General features: G+C 48.4%; 1 protein-coding gene across 3 annotated transcripts in view; it reads left to right on the forward strand.

Annotated features, from left to right (window-relative positions):
- FOXP1 (forkhead box P1) overlaps positions 1–22,906 on the forward strand; it is a 554,371-nt gene that overhangs the window by 517,405 nt on the left and 14,060 nt on the right. For 2 of the 3 annotated variants that reach the window (XM_081106427.1, XM_081106429.1), the window contains 5 exons: positions 946–1,033; positions 11,972–12,055; positions 20,352–20,553; positions 20,657–20,736; positions 21,339–21,440. In XM_081106427.1, coding sequence (XP_080962553.1) covers positions 946–1,033; positions 11,972–12,055; positions 20,352–20,553; positions 20,657–20,736; positions 21,339–21,440 — 556 coding nt within the window. The remainder of the gene's footprint in view (positions 1–945; positions 1,034–11,971; positions 12,056–20,351; positions 20,554–20,656; positions 20,737–21,338; positions 21,441–22,906) is intronic. The other variant, XM_081106428.1, reaches the window with a different exon arrangement.

Consider the following 22,906-nt stretch of genomic DNA (forward strand, 5'->3'; position numbering starts at 1 on the left):
AAAGTCTTCATAATCGGCCATCCCTAGTCTTGTTGTTGTTGAAGTATTCAGTAATTTCACACTAAATCCAGACGTGCTTTTGCTTAAATGTTAAAATGTTGTTACTAAATTTTGAGGCAAATCTCTTTACACAACTGTTTTTTTGTGTCACTAATAAAGAACTGAGTAATGTAGATACAGAATTTTTAGGATTTTAAGCTTGGCTTCAGCCTTCTGATTGATTACCAGAGCTCTTGCACATGGTAAAATGGGTCGAAATTTCAATTTGTTCGCCTTTTCCCTGTTGGAAAATCTAATAAACAGTAAAGGACCACAGACAGGCATCTCAGCATGTGGCCTGGATCACCTCTGAACAGATATCCCGGCCACTAACAGTCAAGAAGCCAGCCAGAGTGTTCCTTTAAGTGATTGTCTGCATGTTCTCCCTCTCAGTGGTACAGAATTTGCATGTATAGATTCATGTTTCAGATTTCATGTTTAAAGTGATGCCGTTTCCACCTTTGCCCTCCCTGACATTCATGTTAATGCATTTCAGTACTAGGTTGTGCCACCAGTAACAGGAAGTCAGTTTTCCTTGTGAACAAGCGCTTGTTCAGACCTAGTACAGAAGAGACAATTCTGAACGGCCGGGCCCTGTCACCGATTTCTGCCCGTCGAGGTGGTCTCGAATCCTGCCTTGACTGAATCTGAGATTTTCTTACGTGTAAATGTTTATGGCCAGGCGCTCTGCAGAACTTGTCCCTAGAAGACGTATGGCGGTAACAACTGCGGGGAGTTCTCTGTACTGACAGCGCTAAGCGGTGGCGATGGACAGGGCGGCCGCCCACTAAACCACCGTCCCCTGTGACCCAGACCCCGCCTCCTGTGTGCTTAAACATCCTGGTAACTTATATTTTCCTTTTTGTTTCTCCATTTCACTTAATGATTTTCTATGTATTGTTGCAGACATCTCAACAGTGAGCATGCGCTGGACGATAGAAGTACAGCTCAATGTAGAGTACAAATGCAGGTTGTTCAGCAGTTAGAGCTACAGGTAAAGCCCGATTTCCTTTTCCTATTACCTCGGTGTTCCTCAACCTCCAAACCTCACCAGTGCTCTCACTGAGTCCCTGTCACTCATTGGCGAATGGAAGGTACCGAACTTGTTGTATTTGATTGATTTGCTTTTCACCCCCGGGGAAGTCCTGCCTCAGTTCACTCTTCGGAGTTCTGTGCGTTTGTGTGCCCGCAGCCACCTCTCACCCCTGTCGGCGCCCCGCCTCTCCCCCTCCCTCCCTCCCTTCTCTCTTCTCCTTTAACTTTCTGGTTAACTGTTGTTAGTTAAGTGCCTTAAGTTGCCAATGTTATTATTAACCTGGAGCTGGGGGGAGAAGCCCGGGAGAGAGGCTGAGAGAGAACCGATGTGAATGGAGAGAGCAAGCGAATGTGAGCGAGACGGGCCAGTGAGCGCACCTGCAGGCGTCCGTCGTCGGGCCTCACCCACAGACCCTTTCTGCCCACAACGGGGAGGCCCAGAGCCCCTGCGCACGCTTCACATGCACACACGGACAGACACACACACACACGTGAAATCTTGGTACTGGGAAATCTCCGGGTCATATTGACGGTCCTTTATGACGAGTTTCCGGTGGGCCCCAGTTGTGAGGAGTGGAGGCGGCATTTTTCACGTGGGCTCCGCCCCCTGACATAACTTGTGTGTGCACTACCATGTTTTATCAGTAACTCCATTCTTGGTGTAATTAATAGAAAATTCGTTTCTAAAAGAAAAAATTGGGTCAGAAATGGAGATTATTAAAATGTGCAATTGCAAAGGCCCGACCCTGCAAACCCCATTTGTGCAGCCACACTGCAAAGGCGTTGGAGCCGGGCTGGCCTCCCTCCTGGCTAGTGCCAGAGGTTCGCCCTCTCCGGGAAATTAAAACAATGTTGTACATTATATTGTTACCAGCCGTCGGAAAGGCTGTTTTGTATGCGAGACAGCAATGCTGAGATATATGGAGAGCCCTAGGCTAAGTACAGAAGATAATTACATTTGGAATTTTACTGAGTTAAGTCATTTATGGCTTCAAACAGTTGCAGGGAAAAATCAGCCAAAACACACTTAAACTTTTTGTTGTGATTTTTCGGGATAGAAGGGATTTTTAAAAATTAGTTATCATCTTATTTGACAAATTAAACTTTTTAAAGTAAAATTGTCTCAAAAGTTATTTTCTTCAGCTAGTTAATATTTTTCTATTCAGACAAATAATACGAACTTATTAGAACAGGATATTTATACAGGCTAAAGGCGCATCATAAAACCCCCAGATTTTTAGGTAAATCTTTGGAAACATCTTTAAATTTAGCAAGTTTTTGGGGAAGGTAAAAAGCAATGTATTTATCTCACCCCCAAAGTTCACTTATATTGAAATGTAGTAAGCCCTTAAAAAATTGGATTCAGCCTGAGTTTACATGTGTTGCTGATAGAGTTTATAAAGTGATACAAGTTCCTGCATTTGTTTCTTTAATTGATAAAATTAAATTCTTAATGATTAGCTCGAATAAATTGTCCACTGGAGTTGTCATGGTTGCTCTGCCAGGCGTTCCAGACTGCAGTTTCGAGTGTGGACCCCTTGTTACTCAGGACCTGGTCACCTATTTTATTTATTACTCCTCTCTCTCCACAAAGGGCACGCAGGCGAAGAAGAGCTACAACACTAACAAATAGTTACCTCTGGCAGCTCTGTGATGGCTTTTTGTGGGTGCATCCCGAGTAGTGTGGCAGATGCCTGTGACCTTCCAAACAATACTTTTGCTTGAGCGTCTGCTTTGATAAGGAGGGCTGTCCCTCCTGAAGGGTGGAGAGAGTTGTGAGTGTGGAAATAGTGCTCGTCCAAAGCAGGGTTGATGACTACACACCATGGACCAAATCCCATGAGAAAAGAAAGGGTTTTACATTTTGAGTTACTGGGGAAAGCAAAAAAATACTAAACTACATGAAATTCAAATGTCACTGTCCACGTGTAAGGCTACATTGGAGCACGGCCACGCCCTTCGTTTATGCATTTCCCGCGGCTGCTCTTGGGAGACCCCAGAAACCGGGCTAGTTGTGCCCGCGATGCCCTTGGGGCGAACATACCCGCACCTGGCTGGCCCTGGCAGAAGTGTGCCAAGTAATCCCTTGTCAAGAGGGGCAGCAGAAAACAGTTTCATTACATTGTTAGCAACTTGTTCCTTTATTTTCCTGGCTACGTAGGTCCGGTCACCCCTCTTACCTCTTCCTTCTTCGCCTTGATGTATAAATTCGTCTCCTCACCACGCAGGTCCGGCTTCTCCAGCAGCAGCGTCACCTGACGAGTCTGCTGATCTCTGTCTGTGATGGAGAGCCGGCTGAGGGGCATGTCCATTCATTCACCCACTCACCTACTCGTGCATTAGGCAAGCACTCCCTGTGCCTGTGACAGCAGGAACCTTGCTGGAGCCTGTGAGGAGGACGGAGCGAGCACGATAGGGCTTCCCTCCTGGTTCTTAGCGTCTAGACCAGCGGTTCTCAACCTTCCTCATGCCGCGACCCTTCAGTACAGTTCCTCATGTTGTGGTGACCCCCAACCATAAAATTATTTTCGTTGCTACTTCATAACTGTAATTTTGCTACTGTTATGAATCGTCATGTAAATATCTGGTATGCAGGATGTATTTTCATTGTTACAAATTGAACATAATTAAAGCATAGTGATTCATCACAAAGACAATATGTAATTATATATGTGTTTTCCGATGGTCTTCGGCGACCCCTGTCAAAGGGTCGTTCGACACCCAAAGGGGTCGCGACCCACAGGTTGAGAACCGCTGGGCTTTGAGGAAAGACACACTGAATAAATAATTGTCCATGGGCGGGTCCGCCCATTGGCAGTGCTAGCTAACACGGATGGGTTCTTGAAACACCACAAACAAGTTGAAGAGAGTCTCAGTGCTAGGCCGGGCCCAAACCCAAACACATTTATCCATTATCCAGTCAGGTGAGAGACACGAGAAAATGGCAGCAATGTTTAGTATTTAAAGAGCCCCGTCCTGAGATAGAGTTAGGCGGAGCCCTTCCCGGGGTTAGAGTAGACGGAGGGTCCGGTGCAGAGCTGGCCCACTGGGGAGAGCTTGGGCGGGCGCAGTCACGCCCCAGCCTCTGTTTCCAGCCTCTGTTTCTCGGGAGCGCAGCTTCTCCACCTTCCCGCGGTCACGTCTGCCTTTTCGCGCGCCCGTCTCTGGAGACGTGCTTTCTAAGGAGCGCAGTCGCGGCGCCCGTGTAACCTGTGTTCTGGTGGTTGCACAGCCTTCCTCCCGCCCATTCTCTCAGCAGCCCAGGTCCCCTTATATGGGGGTGCACCCTGGATAGGGCTGACCCAGAGCTTCTCTTTCCCTTAAAGAGGGCACTACCCAGTCCTCGACCTACTGGAACCTTCCAGGATCTCAAAGTATATTGTGGAATTACCACTTGTCAACTTGAATTTGGAAAACGTGCACCGCTGAGCCCTAATGCAGGTTTGAACAATTGCCCAAGGATGAGCGCTGTTTAGAGAGGAGCAGAAGTCTGCCCCTGGCCCTGGACCTGCCGGCGTTTACACCTGGCAGAGGTCACACATGCCCCCGCTATAAAAACAAACCCACGGAGCCCGGCAGGCGTGGCTCAGGGGTTGAGCATCGACCTATGAACCAGGAGGTCACGGATCAGTTCCCGGTCAGGGCACAGGCCCGGATTGCAGGCGTGATCGCCCGTGCGGGGCGTGCAGGAGGCAGATGATCAGTGAGTCTCATCATTGATATTTCTGTCTCTCTCCCTTCCCCTCTGAAATCAATAAAAATATATTGAAAAACAAAACAACGGAGCTAAATGAGTCTTACAGTAGAGATCAGCTGAGGTTCCTCCTGTGGGCCCTACACCACGGTGAAGGATTTCATGGGGGGGGCAGCTAGTGGAGGCCACTTGGGTGCATCCTGTAGGCGTGTCCAACCGCTGGAACCTAAACCACAGACACACCAACTCGGACCCAGCACAGAAGGCCCTCATATTTCTCACCTGTAATCAGACTTCCCTAAAGAATTGGGGACAGCATTTTTTCAATCACCATGTTTAGCTGTAGCAGGGGTGGGGAAGGTCCAGCCCACAGGCCGTATCAGGCCCATGAAACCATTTGGCCCTGCCAAGGCATTGGGGGAGTTAATTACATGTTGGGCCAGATAGCGCAGGCTAATCTTTAAGTTGATGGTTTTGTATGGCTTGAGAGTGATGCTATAAATGTCCAGGTGGCCCTTGGCAGAAGAAAGGCTCCCACCCCTGCCTCGGGGGACAGCGGCTGCAGTTCCATTGTGGTGCCATCTGGGCACCACACACCTGCATCATGGAAAGGTGGTGGGTTCTCCGGTGGGAGTTCAGGCCACCGGGGGAAGCGGAGATGATGGGGATGGTGGGCCTGTCTGGTTAGTGTGGAGTGAGAGATGCAACTGCCTTATCACTTTGTTGGGAGATACCGGAGTGTAGAACGCATGCTTCCTTAGCAGTGGTTGCCGGATGAGCTCATTTACTGGAAGGTTGGTCAATTCGTTCTCATGGTACACCTGGCTCTTCTCACTGAGTGGGAAGAGGGTCAGAAAGGCATCCTAGTGGGTATTCAGAGCCCTTCTGAGTATTTCTCACTGCATCCCACTGTTGCAGAGGCCGCTGTAAGTTTTTGACGTTTTGTCAGGGGACTGAATGGAGGATGAGCCTGGCTGCTCCCTGGGAGCCCGCAGCATAACGGAGCAGTTGTGTGCGGCCCGTGCCCTGCACACTTCGGCATGTGGCACCAGGCACATGGGCACCAGAGTAATCTTTTGGGTCCAGGACGTGGCTTTTTGAGGTCAGGGAATGATTTCAAGGTTTCTTCTGTTCGATGTTCTCTGTTGAGAGCTGCTTCGGGATGCTGTGCAGTCAGTGAGTTAGAACTGGAGGGGAATGTGCACGTTGTTATTTAGGTCTGAAATGTACAGCACCTCCCACCAAGACAGGGTCAGAGACAGAGGAAGTGGAAATCAGTGGAGAGAAGGCTTGCCCACGCAAATGCCACTCGGTGTGCCAGGATTGTTAGGCAGCCCTCGAACCTGCCTCCATACTTGAGCACCTACTGTCTACCAGACTCGGGCCCAGGGATTGAAATTCATATCAACCCAGTTGCCTGGATTCACTCATGATTATCAGGACTCTTTTCAACCATCAGACTGTGGGTGAGATATCATAAGAGGTATCTCAGTGGCCAGGACAGAATCCCATTTGGGAACAGGGAAAAACATTCAATTTAATAGACAAAAAGGAAGAAAAAAGCCCCTGACAGACTTACCGCTCAGAAAGCTGACGTTCATGATGTACACACACTTTTCTGGCCATAAATCCTGTCCTGGTTTTATTCCGTTCCGTGACCACATGACCTTGCTTGGTTGTCAGCACAGTCTCGCTTGTGGATGAGGATGGTTTTGAATCAGAGAAAAAGGAAGCCTTGGAGACTGGGCATTTCCATTGTGTCCCGGCTCAGCGTGTGCGGGCAGAGCGGGCCGGGCTTCTGGGCCCCTCAGCCGATGACCGGGAGTGAATGTTGAGAGCAGCTAAGGGAAGGGAGCCAGCCCCGCTGGGGGTGACCTGCCTGGCCCGGCGGGGCGCGGGGAGGTTGTGCACTTTTATTCTTGGATCGTTTGATTCCATTTAGTCGCTGTTTGTCAGGCCCCTGTCGTCACAGCACTGGATGGAAAAGTAAGGTACGACCTGGTGGGGAGGGCGGAGCCAGGCGGTTGGGGGGCGGGGCACTGGAGGTGACAGGGAAGGGCAGTTGGCAAGGACGTTCCAGGCCAAGGAAGCCACTTAGGGTCTAGGCTGATTGTAGGGCGAGGAAGGAGGAGAGTGGAACATGTATTGTTCTTTTTTAAATTCATCTGTTTGTCAGTAGAAAGTAGGATGATAACCCGCAGTTTGCTTGCCTAGAACTGGGGGATTCCTCCTGGTTTTTCATTTTCAAACTGGGGGCGTCCTGGGCAGATGGGAGTGCTTGGTTGCCCTGGGGTCCGCTTGGACCAGTGGCTGTGGGAGAGACGTACGAAGCTGCGTGTTCTCTTGTCGTCATTTCTCGGAGGGCCCTGGGGAGGGTGTAAGGAGCTCCTGCTGTACGCCAGGCACCTGGTTCACTGGCTCCCACCCAGGTTCCTCGGTTCTAAGAGTCGTTTTAAACAGGAAAAGCTAACATTGGGAAAGCAGCGTGTGTCTCACACTCCGTGAGCGTGTTTAATGTGGTATTTGTTATTACTTGAGAAGACACCACTAAAAGATGTGATCGTGACAGTAACCGGCCTCTTAGAGTCAGAGACGTGTTTTAAGTCGTGCCCCTCCCCCACACCGTCAGAGGAGGAAGCTGGGGCTGGGGGGCCTCTGAACCGCTCACAGCCATGGGCACGCAGTGGCTTGGCGCTGGTCCTGGCCCCGGGTTCCGTGCACCCCCCAGAGGGGCCCGGCATTGTGTTGAAATGGGGCCTCCTGGGGCGTCTGCAGCGGGCGATGGGGCTCTGAGAGCGTGTCCGCAGGAGAAGAGGCAGGTCCGTAGCGGAGGGAGCTGGGCAGTGAGGAGGGGCTGTCCTGGGGCTGCTCCGCGGCCATCAGGCTGTGTGATCACCGGCTGGGCTTCCACGGACGCCTTATCTTACCTTAGCGGGACCTGTGTGCTTCCTGACCCTCTGGGGCTGCCCGGAAAAGGCTCCAGGGGGGGACCTGAGTGCACCCCAGGGGGGAGGCTCTGGTTTCTCACTCTGCCCCTCTGTCCCTCTGAAAACCGAGTCCCTTCATTCTCATAATGAAGGTCTCGCCTCCTCTGGGCAGCGGGACCCCAAGGCCCTGAGTGCGAGAGCCTGCGCCTCCTCAGGCCGCAGGCGGGCGGGGCCACAGACGGCACCTGAGCAGGGAGCCCCCCGCCGAGGGGCCAAGACGCCCCCTGAGCCCCGCTGCCCAGCTCGGGAGGCACGCGAGTGACCGCAGTCGGACAAAGGGGTTGGAATCGGAAGGAAATCCTCACTCGGGTGGTAGAAGTTTCAGTTCTGCCCTCCCAGCCAGCGCCTGTCCCCTGCCTGCTCCCGTCTGCCGGGTGCCTGCCCCACAGCCACCTGCTCCTCCAGGAGGGGCTTCCAGGTCATGTGGGACCCCAGTGGGTGAGCGAGGGCTCAGGTGCACGGGAAGAGCGCAGCCTGGCCGCCCCTCCTGTGGGATGGGGCTGTCTGTGTTCCCAGTCAGTGTCCCGGGTGTCCTGAGTCAGACCCAGCCTCAGACACCCAGGATTCCATCTCATTTTGGCTCATTCTCGGCTCCATGCCCTCAGGTTAGGTCCACCAGTGGGTCTCCGTTCCCAGCTATAAAGTCGGAGCGCCCCGCGGCCCTGCCTGTGGCATTAATGAGTCCCTTGGCTCCTGCATCTCATCTTCCTCAAGAAGCCTGTGTGTTCAGACACCCGGAGTCCTTCCTTTATTTCAGAAGAATTTTTTCTCATAAGTGAGAACCACCAAATCGGCTTAACATGATTCATCCTCCTGACAGCAGGTAGAATGGTGGTGTTAAGTGAGCCCCAAACTGCAGCCCCTCTCTCCGCTGGGAGCATGTCCTCTCCTGGGTGTTTGTCTCTGAGGGCGAGGCCGGAGCTGCTGACTTCCGGCCCCTCTCGCGCCCCGAGGCCCGTGTCCGGTCACACGGTAAGGCGTGGGTGACAGGAGAGGGGAAGCCTTGCTGGGCTGAGGGAAGGCACAGTGAGAACAGGACCGAAATCCGTAAGATACGGGCTTCGTCTTTCCCGTGCTTTGTTCCATTTTTTAAAGCATCAAAATTCTCTTCCCAGTGAACCCAGCTGCAGATTCCACTGAGCCCATTATGTGATCCAGATTTCAAACATACACTCAGCCAGGAGAAGTTCACATCGACTTCAGTGGTTTATTTTTCCTTTAAAAAACAAGAAGGTATTTTTTGAGCATCACGAAGCACTAGGCTCTGCTGAGCTTATGTGCACGAGTCCCCTACACCTGGGAGCTGCCCTACGAAGTTCAGAGGTCATGGCTCCGGGTTTACAGGGAGAGCTACACACAAAGATCACATGCTGTGCCCGGAGTCGCGAACTGCCCATCCCATTCAGCTCCCAGGCTGTGGAGGTTGCGACCAAACCGGCTGATTGACAGGACTCAGCACATGCCAGCCTTGCCTGACCCCCCCCCCCCCCCAGGGAAGCTTCTAGACCAGCGGTTCTCAACCTGTGGGTCATGACCCCTTTGGGGGTCGAACGACCATTTCACAGGGGTCGCCTAAGACCATCGGAAAACACATATATAATTACATATTGTCTTGTGATTAATCACTATGCTTTAATTATGTTCAATTTGTCACAATGAAATTGGGGGTCACCACAACATGAGGAACTGTATTAAAGGGTCGCGGCATTAGGAGGGTTGAGAACCGCTGCTCTAGACTGTCGCTTTCTTTGGATATCACAGCATACATTTTTCTAAATTTGCCAGCCAGAGTTGACCTTTGGACTGAATTTCTCATCCTCCTTTTCTCTGCTTTTCATGGGATTCAGTATAAGGGAATGCTGGAATATGCTTGCTAATATCACATGCTTGTATTCTCATAATAATTAAAGGATGCCATGAAAATTGATGGGATGGTGAGCTCATGGAATGATGGCATAAAAAGTAGTAAAGAATCTGAAAGCTTTTTGAAGGACCAGTGAGTTTTATAAATGTAAGACTGTAGGGAGAGGGTGTGGTTTCAGTAGGTGTGAGTGTCTAGCCTTTTTGCCTGAACAAAAAGCAGATCCTGCCAGGTTTTCTTTAACTGTTAAAACACCTTGTGTTAGAGCTAGACTTGATGATAAAGATTCAAAGCTCATTTAGGAATATATTACATACTAGTTTGCACTAATTAAACAAAAACAAAACCCTGGATTTCTGCCTTTTTCTGTAACTGTAGCCATCATAGGTGGAGTTGAGGTTGGTTGAGGCAAAATCAGGAACCTAGATAATTCTCAAAATGGATACTGAAGTCTAAGTAATATTCTTGTGGAAAACTAAAATGTTCCCTATGGCATGACCTCCAGGGTTCTGGGTGTGGCTATGTGTGCAAGGCTAGGTGTGTGTTTGCAGTCTAACCAGTGCACGGTCAGCCTGGTAGATGTTTCCATGGAATATAGAAAGATCTACCAGGTGATTCCTTTGCATGCTGAGAATTTGGATTTCTTTCTACTTTAGTCTTTGTAATTAATGTATCAACAGTGTTTACCCCCAAATTAAGTCACAGTTAATATTCATCAGACTCCAGTATATCCCTCGTACCCTTTAATTTATAGCATTCACTATGACACACTATTTGTTTTTTTCTTCTGCCCATTATAATTTTAAAACAAAACACTTTCTTTTAAATTAAGAATGCTTTACCTTTAACATCTAAAAATTTAGAATACTCACGAAAAAACACACACACAAAGAGCTGTAGAAAAATGCCATTGCTAACGTTTTAATTGTTCTAACGGAGCCACTTGGAAAACTAAATTCCTTTAGCATTATGTTTTGTGTTGAGAGCATCTTTTTGTTTGGCTGTTCAATAACTTACTGAAGAACAGAAAATGAATAATATAAAGTGGCTCCTAATATGGTATCATTTTCATTTCCTGTTTGTTGGAAGATAAATGCTAGCTCTGTAGGGCTCTTCTCCCCCCCCCCCCCCCCGGCATTTATTCCTCCCTGAACCACAAGGGCATAAGAAGAAAAAATCCAACGTGATAGGCCCAGACTGAGCCAGCCAGCACCCAGCAGGCTTCCTGGGGCCTCTCCTCTCTTGCTGTGTACCCTTCCCTCCTCTGCTTCCCCACTCCCGAAGCGCTTTCTCCCTTAGAACGCCCTTACCCAAAAATGCCTCCCCTGATTCTTATTTTGGAATAACTCTAGACTTATAAGACACAATTGATGTTTACAAGATTTAAGGTTAATTATGTGACATAGAAGGAATGAGTCCCTCCTCAATTTTGTGTTTCTCCCTCCCTCCTTCCCTCTTCCTCTCTCTTCTCCCTCTCATCAATCCCTTAAGCATTTTCCCAAAATTCTACAGCTGTTCTGTTAACAATACCATCATCTTTTGGGGATACATTTCCCACTTCTTTCACAGAGGTAATTATTACATGTCCCCTATCCTCAGCTGCCTTGAACTATCAAAAATATCATGTTAACACAATCCAAGGCAAGCAGAAAGCAAGTAACATCCAAAAAACAGTATTTTGAGTCCCTGCCATGTACAGCAGGTTAGGAACTCCTGTGCCTCCGAAGGTAGTGTTGTGGAGGAGGGGGAGGTTTCAGTGTGTGGAGGTGAGACCAGCACAGGGTGTAGGTGCTTGCTTACTGAGTAGATGGGCAGGCTTACTCTGCGTTCACGTGCAAACGGGCACCTGTAACACTGGCCCTGCGTCTGCCCTGCCAGTGAGACTGTGGCCAGTCTTCGCCCGGGCCTCCCTGCCAGGGAAGATGGGGCTCATTGGCATCAGTGCCCAGTCTGTCTAGGAGTTCGCCCACAGCAACAGCACCTGAGGTGATGAGTGTTAGCTACCTGGCTCGTTTTCTTTCGGCTTCCTCCTGAATAAGGTTGGTTAATAGGCATGATTCACGCTTTTGTCTTGGAGCTGTCTGTGTCACATGCGGCTCCTGGTGCCAGCCGGTCTGGAACTTCCCAGTTAAAAGCTAATGGATCTTGTGCTGAGGAGCTCACCCGGACACCTCATCCTTGAGCTTGGCACTGGTCATGGAGATTTCAAAATGATTAAGCAGGGAAATACTTGGTCATGTGTGATGGTGCCCTAGCTCAATTTGGAATGTGTATTGTTTTGGACATGACATGTAATAGTAACAGTGCATTCAAATCTGTACGTAAAGAAATAACAGAGCCTGTTCTCCCCGCCAGCTCGCAAAAGACAAAGAGCGGCTGCAAGCCATGATGACCCACCTGCACGTGAAGTCCACGGAGCCCAAAGCCGCCCCACAGCCCGTGAGTACTGAGCTGCACGCCGGAGGTGGCAGCCTTCTCGTTGCGTCCCCAGCCCAAGCCCCGGCCGAGCACCGCACCCCGGCCAAGGCCTGGGTGAGCTGGGGCACAGCCGTCCCGCCCGCAGTGCGTAGGGAAGGCCTGGCGAGCTGGCTGCTTCTGTCTGAAGAGGTGTCTAGGGAGATGCAGGGTGCTGCGGCCACAGTGCTGGCTCCTGAGGCCCGAGCAGCCAGCCTCTGTTGGGACAGATGGTGGACGCTACACTCAGCTGCTAAAATAGATTATGCGAACTCACTGGGAGAGAATAGGAAAACTCTGAGAGGCGATGCAGGGAGAAGACAGACTACGGAGGCCTCGGCCTCGCCGCCAGGGCCGCTGAGAGGTGGTGAGTGTGAGTGCAATGGCAGGAAGGAAGCACCCGCCAGAGTATTAGAGTGAGATGGAGCATAGAGGGTGACGTGGACTCCTTCCCGGTCCAGAGACCAAGCACGGCCCCGAGTTATGTTCAGCTCAAGGCGTCCCGCTTCCTGCCTCTCCCCTTTCACTGGACCTCAGGAAGTGCCATCCAATGGCAGGATGGTCTCCCCAGCTCCTGGCTTGGGCCTGGTTCCTTATTCTAAATTGGTCTCTTTAATGGTTGTAATTCTCATATACTTGTATTTCTAAAGCTCTCCTAGTACCTTCAACTGATTATCAAAATAGAGTTGCTTTGCTCCTTGATTTTTAAGATTTGTAAAATTTAAAGGTACACTGCCTTTATTTGATTTTGTACGGAGTCACTGTGTGAAAATTAATTGAGCGTTGACAATCTATAGTTAGTACCAGCAATTTTAATCAACATGCAATGATGCAGCATAATGGCAAAGTATTGGTTTATCTGTTTGGACTGATTTTTTTCTATAAATAAAGCAAACACACACCCCTATATGTATGATTTATGGTGATAGAAATAAAACGGAGTCAGACTATTAACCAGCAAATATGGTAGCCTGCCAGGACGCAGTTGGCAGACAAAATTAATGTCTGAAACAGAACACATTACTGAGATATAGGACATAAAATCATTAAACACTTTGCACATCCATTTTTACTTGGAAGGAGCCCTTAGTTTCCATGTAGTTTGCAGTCAGTGGCTATAGGACTGAGCATGTAGGCTACCAAAAGGAAAGGGGGGTGGGAAGCACAGCCCATTCAGTGTGTGGTGGAATCAGTAATCAACTGTGCTATTCTTGCTATTTCTATCAATCCCCCCTTCTTTAAAAAAATATACATATTTTTTATTTCAGAGAGGAAAAGAGAGGGAGAGATAGAAACATCAATGATGAGAGAGAATCATTGATCTGCCTCCTGCACACCCCCCTGCTGGGGTGGAGCCTGCAACCCGGGCATGTACCCTGACCGGGAATCAAACTGTGACCTCCTGGTTCATAGGTTCACACTCAACCACTGAGCCACAGGGGCAGGCTCAATCCCTCCTTTTAATAAGGATCCTGGGAATGACATGAACTCAGCTAAGCAAATGGTGAGACCCTGCAGTGGGCCGGCCACTCCCCCAGGGACGTGATCACCTTCCAACTCAGAGTGTTCCTGTGTTTCCTTTGGAGGGAAATGGTTCCTCCCAGGATGAGAGGTGCGTCTGTAACCCTAGCAACAAGGGGGGTAGTGATATTATCTTCTACTTACAGACAATGATACAGTAACGTTTGGATTCCAGAAATGGACTCATTCTGGATCATGAGGCTTCTTGGGGGGCGAAGGAAGGGTCAAAGTAGAGATGGCACTGCCGGAGCCCAGGCCCCGCGGAGGCGCCCAGGGAGGCCCCAGAAGGCCCTGGGACTCCGTGAGGACCAGTGGTAAGCAGCCAGCAGACAGGGAAGAGCAGTCCTGGGGGAATGCACAAGGAAGTTCGCCTTGATTAGTGTTAAAAAAATAAGTTACATTCTAGAAAATTATAACTCTACAGCAGACCTCCTACTAAATTCATTTTTAACTGCTCTATTGAAAATTCTCTACCACGAGTCAACATTATCTCTTAGTAGCTCAGCACAGTATTTCTTTATTAAAAGAAATAGGCACGAATATTTTTGACTGAAAAATTAATAGCTTTTGAATTCATACACAGCAGGTTTTCTTTTGCAAAGAGGTCCAATATCGCTGCGCAGCACTTCCATAACCATTTATTTAGAGTCCAAGTCAAACCTTTGACAGCTCGAGCAGCGCTACAAGCCGGTACAAAGAGCTCCAGGATGTAAACCAACAATAGGCGTCTGTGTGGGGCTTGCCATTGTCAGACACACAGATTGTTTGGATTAGTTTATGTAAATGTACTGTTGTATTACCCTTTGAAAAATAAAAAGATCACATTTGTGTATGAAAAGTGGTTCCCTTCACAGGCAGCATTATAAATTCCTTATCCTTTAACTTACATGTAAGAAGTAAAAATTGGTGCCTGACAAGCAGATATTGTGTGACACTGTCGCTGGAGTGAACTTGCCTTCTTTTCATTTATTGGAAAATAGAAAATTTCATTATAGATACCGTCTTATAAATCAGGAATTATTGAATATGTATAGGTGAGGCATTGGGAAATTAATTATAAAAGGTAGACGTGTCGTGTTTTTGCATAAGTTTTTACTTCCTTGACCCCAAAAAGGAAAAAAGCGCAGGCACATAGCAAACCCTTGCTTTTCCCACTTTGGTGACACAGAGCTATCCGATGAGCAAGCCTAATGTGCAAACAGTCCCTTTGCCCGGTAATTAATTTAGTTCACCTTAAATAATAGAAAACACAGTGTATGTCCACATGCATATTCTTCCTGAATCTTTGATTTGAAATAAGCAATCATCAGGGTTCAAATCTAACCGTAGATGGGGACTTTCGCATGACAGCCTTGCCAGTAAGTTTATGAATTTTCTTTCCATTTCTGTTGAAAAGGAACTTGGTGTTTATGTTTAAGTTCTTAGTGACTGAGTGGTAGGATGCTTTGCTGTGAGCGCTGCTTCTCACTGGGCGCCGTTTTGGTGGTAAGTGCCTTCCAGCCGGTCCCCATTCCGCTCGGTCAGAGGAACTGCGGCGCTTCTTGGCTTGTTCTTACATCAACTCATAGATGGCATTTCCTGGGGCTGAGAGGGGGCGCGTGCCTGTGTGTGAGGGAGGGCAGGGGCGAGGAGCGGCCAGCCGCGGCGGCGGTGTGTCCTTTGCTGGGGGGCAGTTGGCCCTGGTGGAAGGGGCGTGCGTCCCACAGCGGCGCGGTCCCGGCGGGTGAGCCCGTGTGGTGGGAAAGAAGTGTGTCTGTCACAGCTGACTAAGTTGTCCGGGTATTTCGGAAGACTTTGCTGACACTGTAAGCCATCCTGCCGGACCCTGGGCACGGGGAGGCACTGGCGTCAGGGCGCCGTCTGAGCTGCGGGGCTCACCGCAGGGCAGCGCGTGTCCTCCCTGAGAGGTTCTGGAACACCCAGAGGAACGGGGTGTTGGAAGTGCATGCGGGGTTGGATCTTCCTTCGTACACTAGCCATGGCAGGTGGGGCTGCTGGAAAGAGTTTTAGCTGCTGTGAAAGCAGAGCTCTCCTGTCTGAAGGGGGTCTTTCAGCTCTGAGAGGAGCGGCCAGCCTTGGGCCCGCAGCCAGGCTGTGTGCGGGACAGCAGCACACGCAGGCCTGGCTCTGCACCTCCGCACTGCGTCCCTCCCGCGCTCCGAGCGGCTCTCCAGTGTCGGTCAGTGACTCCAGCTCCTCCAGCCCCCGCGCTAACGTGGTCCCAGGGCCTGGCCGAGCTGCCAGAGGAAGGCAAGTGCTGGAACAGAAGCCTCCGTGCCACCCGCCCCGCCTCCCCCAGCCTGGGGGCCCTCCAGCCTCAGGAAGCCTTCTCTGAAGGACACGGGGATCCGTGCACAGAAGCTCCGTGCCGGGCTTGCCCTGCTCAGGCAGTAAACGCAGCAGCAGAAAAACCGAGCTCGGGGGCCTGGAAGCCCCACCAAGCAGCAAGGTCCCTTGTGTTTTGGTTTCAGGTTTGTCTTTTGTTCTCAGAGTCTGCTCTCCTGTGAGACAAGAGCATAAACAAAAATACCGATGAGTCCTGATGGGAGACTCGACAAGTCTGTCTCTGTCCGGCTTTGCTTCAGCGGCTTGTTCATTTTTTTTCTTTGTTTTTAATGTGAATGACTCATCATCTTTAAAGAGAGACGAGGTTACTGTTTAAAAAAGTAAAGATTGATTTTCTGCAAAAGGGCTAGGCAGACTATGAGGTAGCTGAGACAGTTCCAGCAGCGGCTGGGGTTCCCAGGGCAGCCTGCAGCGACCGCCGAGAGCACCCAGAAACGTAGAAAATAAAGCCCTACAGCACTTCTAAGTGACACAGGAATTTAACTCTTGGCCAGAGTTTCAAAGAGATTATCTTTGCCCAGATCATCACATGATGGAAACTTGCCATGGAGAAAATACCAGCATTACTAACTTCTCTAAACATAGCAACTTCTTTTTAAATAGAAAATGAACACAATAAGAAAAATAGGAAAAGAAACCCTCCCAGTCCAACTCCTTCCTGCTCCGGCCCCAGAAAAAAGTGCCCTTTGAAACCGTAACTGCAGTCAGAAACACGAGGTGCAGATGCTTTCATTCCAGCTGAGCATTTTGTTAAGATTTAATAGTTGACAATTAAGAGGGTGATTTCAAGATGATGGCAAAACTCGTCCTGTTCCCCATGCGCTCTGTGCCGAGCCTGTGAAGGAGTTTTGGTCCTCGGCGCTCAGATGACCTTCCGGCGCAGGCGGGAGCGCAGCCTGTTTGAACCCTGCCCTCGTGCGCTTATCTGCCCTGGTGACCGTCCCCGCAAGATGGCTCTCCTCTCGAGACGAGCATGTGAGCATCAGACAACAGCTGAAAAGTCAAGAAACTTCTGCTGCGGTTGACAAGGCTGACGTTTCATTAACTTGTTGGTTCAGCCGTCAGGCTCTGGCGAGGCGGAGCCGGTGTCTGCAGCCCACAGCGTCTGTTCTCTCCCTCACAGGCTGCAGTCGTGTCTAATTTGGAATCTTGGCTCCTTCGGCAAATTAGCAATTAGAACAATTTTGTGGGAATATGTATATGTGTCATTAGTTTTCCTGCAAATTAATAGCAAGGGCAGAGGTCAGACAGACATTTTCCACTCGACTGCAGCCGCTCTGTTGAGACTTGGCACCGGCGTTGGAATGGCCACAGCTGCTCTCAGCCACCCTCTTCCTCCAGGAACCGTGTTTAATTAGTTTACCTCATAGCCATCGTTACAAATATGACGGCCTCCCCTCCTCGAAATAAAATGACTGTTTCTACAAAATATTCCAGGGCCGTCCTGCAGCACTGCACACTGATGGCAGGCCGCGCGATGCGGCATTTAATCATTAGATCACCTCCATCCGCGTCTCCTAATTAGAGTCCTTACAATACATTTTTATCTGGTAATTAGCCCGGATTGGATGCTTCCTCTGTGGCTTGTTAGAGACAGCCCAGCGGTGGGTGTGGACCCAGTGTCATTTGTCACGCCTGGGACGCCCCTCGCTGCCCTCCTCTGGCGAAGCGTCTGTTTCCACTTGCTCCTGATGTTCAGACGCCTCCCGAAAATTCTGCACTGTTTTCCTTGTGCTTGTGCTAGCCTGGAGGCCTTTAATGTTTCACTGCTGTTTTCTTGGTAGAAACAGTCCAAGTGTTGAGACCTTTGCAAAAGCTGCAGGCGTCCGATTCTTTTCACATTTTGGGGTGTCGCTCCATGGGCCCTGTCTCACTCCGGGATGTGAGCACCTGGAGATGCGTGCCTTCGGGAATGTTTACATGAGTTTGGGTTTGGACAGTTAGACTAGAACCCAGTGGACTTGGAGATATTTTCCAAAAACGGGGAAGGAGCACACATATTTTTCAAGGATGTTGTATTTACATTAAAATGTTGTCACAGTTTAAGAAAGTCACGTGTTTGGGGTAATGTTGGCGAAGTGCGGAGAGAAGCGGGAGAGGAGCGTCCGGGGCAGGGGCAGGTGGCGCCGCCTCCCCTTGGAGGTGCCTTCGTGCGGGGCAGCGAGCTCCTGGGCAGCAGTCACCTGCTCGCTTCCTGCTTTCGTCAGTTCAGTTCCAAATGCTCAGCAATGTTTACTGTCTGTCGTGTAGAAGCAGGGAGGACAGCTAGCCCCTGCAGCCCTTCCAAAGCTGAGCCTGCAGAAAAATGAAACTGGTTAGTGCTTCTTTTTCTCATTAAATCACAAATGCCTGTTTGACCTTGCGTCCAGGTTGTGAATTTGGGCAAGTTATTTAATCTCTCATGAGCCTCAGTTTGCTTATCTTTAAAATATGAGTAATAATATCTCAAGTATTAGTGCCGGTAAGAAAATTAAGTGAGACCAACACAGGGGCAGGTAGGACCACCTGGCTCTTAGCCAGGGCGTCCATGACTCACGGTGTTGTGGTGTGCTTCGGCGCAGCGGCCTCGGCAGTGAGAGCTGTGTATGGGTCAGCCTTAGCTTCATGCACTGATTTCTGACCCTTGGGTTGGGCTGATGCTACAGTTTGTGCCCGTGGCCAGTGATGAAGGTCCGCTGCGGAGAAGGGGTCACCCAGCCTCCCTCCTGCTCCCTCCCAGGGCTGCCACCTCAAACTGCAAGCAGTTTGCAAATGTGTGTCAAGAAGTCAGGTTTCCAGCACGCATCAAAAAGCACCTGGCAGCATTACCAGCTTGCCCAGGGGCTGTCGGGGCGGGCAGTCTGCACAGCTTGCTCCTCCCAGCCTGGGGTTGCCTTGCGGGTGGGGGTCTTCGTTTGGCTGAGTCAGTGCTTGAAGGAAAGGGGATGAAAAAGCAGCACAGCTGAAAGCTTGCAACCAGCATTCAGTTCCCAACACCATGTTCACACGTTTCTGTTCATATCTTCCCAAGGCGACTTGCTCTTTCTTTCCTTCAGACTTATTTTCTTTTTATGGAATTACTCTAAACATATTAGACCAGCCGTGGGCAAACTACGGCCCGCGGGCCGGATCCGGCCCATTTGAAATGAATAAAACTAAAAAAAAAAAAAAAAAGACCGTACCCTTTTATGTAATGATGTTTACTTTGAATTTATATTAGTTCACACAAACACTCCATCCATGCTTTTGTTCTGGCCCTCCGGTCCAGTTTAAGAACCCACTGTGGCCCTCGAGTCAAAAAGTTTGCCCACCCCTGTATTAGACAGAAGTTTCTCGTGGCCTTTTTCATATCTAGAGTGTGAGCAAGGTTGAGTCGTCTCAGTGAATTGAAACTCCTCTTTTAATAAGTTCTTTGGTTAGGACCTCAGAGGAATCTCATCTTGAGTACCTTCCACAAGCAATGCTGTGCGCCAGGACTGCTGTGATGGTGAAACAGGCTCATTTTGTCAAGTGATTCGAAATAATGGTTTGAGAAAACGTTACCAAGTAAGCCTGCTCGGCTGAAGTTTCTTGGATGTGGGCCAACTGTATGTGTCTGACTAGCAGTTCTGTGTAAACTGTAATAAATATGTTGAAAATGATCAAGTTCTTCAGCACAGCCAGATTTAATATTTCTGTAAGAATTTTTGGAAAAGGAGGTTAAGCCTGTTTGTCCGGTATTCATAAGAGAAGTACTTCAAGGTGAAAGTGATAGACACAAAGAAAGAATCAAACAGTACTATTGATTTCCTCTAGATTGCTTCACATAAGTAGTATTCACTGTCTTACTTGACGCAGTAGGTTGCTCCAGTACAATATTAGGGAACACTGGAAACTTGCAGGGAAAAAGGAGAAATCTTACGGTTCCCTGTCTCAGAGGCATATTCTTACTAAACGAATGCATCCCAGCCTGTATGTGAGAGAGGAGTGGAGATGACGCACAGGCCTTCGACGGCCGTCCGTGCCGGCTGCCAGAACGCCACCCCGGCGGGCGGTGCAGGGCTGTGCCCCGCCCGCAGGGGTGCCTGCGTGTTCCCGTCCCAGATCTCCATCCGAAGCGCAGCCGCCTGTCCCTGGGCCGTGCAGCATGGCAGCCGGGTCATCCCTGGCTGTTTATAGTCAGACTCATGGAAGTTAAAGTCTTTTATTAAAAAGTGAGCAGAGGCAGTTCCTCACTGTGCCGCACCCCGCACAGGCCTGGTGGGGAGCCCGGGCCCCCAGCGCATCCCAGCCAACTCCTAGGCGACCTGTTTCCACGGGAACCACCGCAGGCTGCAGCTGATCAGCAACACCTCCTGAGAGCAATAGAGGAGCCAGGCCCCCTGGCCTCCTGCTGCCGGATGCGTCCCGGCGGCCCGGGTTCCTGAGGGCGCTAAGAGTTGTCTTTTCCTCACAGCTGAACCTGGTGTCCAGCGTCACGCTCTCCAAGTCCGCGCCAGAGGCCTCTCCGCAGAGCTTACCTCATACTCCAACCACCCCAACCGCCCCCCTCACGCCCGCCACCCAAGGCCCCTCCGTCATCACCACCACCAGCATGCACACGGTGGGGCCCATCCGCCGGCGGTACTCGGACAAATACAACGTGCCCATTTCTTCAGGTAGAGACGCCATTGCTGCCTCGTGCAGACGTGCAATATGCTGTGCTTGTAGACCAGCTTCTTTTTTAAGAGGGATAATTAACAGGACGATGTTCTTATTTAGCAGATATTGCGCAGAACCAAGAATTTTATAAGAATGCAGAAGTTAGACCACCATTCACATACGCATCTTTAATTAGGCAGGTAAGTAAATAACACAGTATATGAAATTATATCAAAAGGTGTATGTGTACATAAAGGTATCATACTGATGAAGTAGATTAAAAACCACTTAGTATGCAGGCATGCTAAAACCTGGTCTATAAGGTTTTTTAAAACTGCAATATATAACATAATTGCTTTTGATTGAGTATTACAATACGATGTGATTATTAGGAAATTCATTTCACACAACAGTGAAAATGAGCCTGTTTAAAGATGGCAAGTCAATTATCACAAGCCACAGTAATCTCTGATCCCAGAATTAATCTGAGCTCTAAATAATTACTGAGCTTTAATCAGCTAGTGAAATGTTTTGCATTTCTCTTTGATTCTGCTTTATGAATGACTAATAAATTAATATTTCTGTAGAGAAACAGAAATAAAAACTCAAAACAATTACATAATTTCATTTTGAATTTTGCTATTGAACTGTTAAATACAACCATTAATCTTAGATCATTTTGGAAACCTTTCTCAGGATTTAGCTCTGAATCATGGTTATTTTATATTTTCAAGAAACTGTATAATGACGATTCTGCTGATTTGGTCATAAATAATCTTCCTCTGTTATTTTGGCTTCCCAGGCCATTCTCGAGTCTCCGGAAAAGCAGCTGACACTGAATGAGATCTATAACTGGTTCACACGAATGTTTGCTTACTTCCGCCGCAACGCGGCCACGTGGAAGGTAAGCCTTCTCGCAGGCCTGTTTAGTCTTGCTTCTTGCCATTTATAGAAGAGTTTGTTGTTGAAAAACTGCAGTTGTTGTACGTTACATTTACATTGTTTGGGTCCACTGGAAGAATCTAATTTGATTGAGGAAATAGTTCCGTTGTGGTTGAAATCCTGGGATGGAAGACTCCCATCACAGTGCATCCGAGGGTTGGATGGACCAGCCAATGAAAGCATCTCCCTCTGGTTGGAATATGTAGGGAGAAGGAGCAGGGGACACTGTTGCCCACATTCTGAGGTTGTCCTATTACCTATACAAACTTCATGCCTTTAGGTCTTTAGCCACCACCAGTATTTGCAGAATTGCATAGATCACTTTTTTTAATGCCATCAAGGATCTGGAGAAATGACCAGACAAACTTGACATAACATTCATTAGTTGGATAACATCTTAACCCAGCTACTGGAGGAAGTTTGCAATCCAAGTACTAGCACTATATGTGGGAGCTATTGCAGGAGAACACAATATATTCTTTATTAAATTTTTTTGTTTTTTAAGTCAAGAGACTGTCCATTAGAGATTCATAGATACTCTGGAAAAGCAAAATAACTTCTGGATTATGTAACTTCACCATAACCCCATTTGCTTTAAAACAGGTCTAATTCCATAGGTCCATGTGGATACCCCCAAACAAAGCATGAAGTCATATGACATACCTCATTTTCAGTTCAGCAGTTGGTTCATAGATGCCATTAGTATTTATTCAGTTGTGTTAGAATAAGCCCTCACAAAATTTTAGACTCCCCACTTTCAATTTCTTGGTCTCTAATATTTTTGCTATAGAAAAAGACACATATAATATGATATTTGTGGGTTGTTGTTTTGTTAGTGTTTTGGGGTTTGTTTGGGTTTTTTTGCATTTTTACTACCTATAGTTCTTATAATCCCTAAATGTCAAAACATTTAGGTATATTTAAAATGGAAATATTATAGGATATTTTACATGTCATTGTTTAAAATATGGTAGAGATTTATTATGGGGAGCAAGGAAAACTTTCTTTGCTTGAAATAAATGTCTTCCTTGCTACTTTCTTAATTTTATGAGAGAAAAACACAAGCAAAAACAGAAATATTACCTCCGTTACAATCTTGATAAATTAGCATTATAAAAGAAAATATTTGTAACCATAGAATTCTTCAAGTTTACAGAGCCCTGGATATCTAGTGTGGCCCAAGTTATCTTTATTATTTCCATTAAGACTCATGGGCGCTGAAGGGAACCTGTGTTCAAAATTCTGCCCTCTTCCTCCGCCTGTCTTGGGAGGTAAAATACAAAGGATGTTTAGCTATGAATGCTTTTCTAAATTTAGGAAGTGTAGCCTGAAACAGACATTTTCTTCAAATTACCTTTGATAAATAGCAAATAATTACATTTAAAAATAAGTATCAGTTGTGAATATGATATTTAAGCTCAGATCTAA

The sequence above is a fragment of the Myotis nattereri genome, assembly GCF_964212035.1.
Source record: "Myotis nattereri genome assembly, chromosome: 14".
Classification (NCBI taxonomy): Eukaryota; Metazoa; Chordata; class Mammalia; order Chiroptera; family Vespertilionidae; genus Myotis; species Myotis nattereri.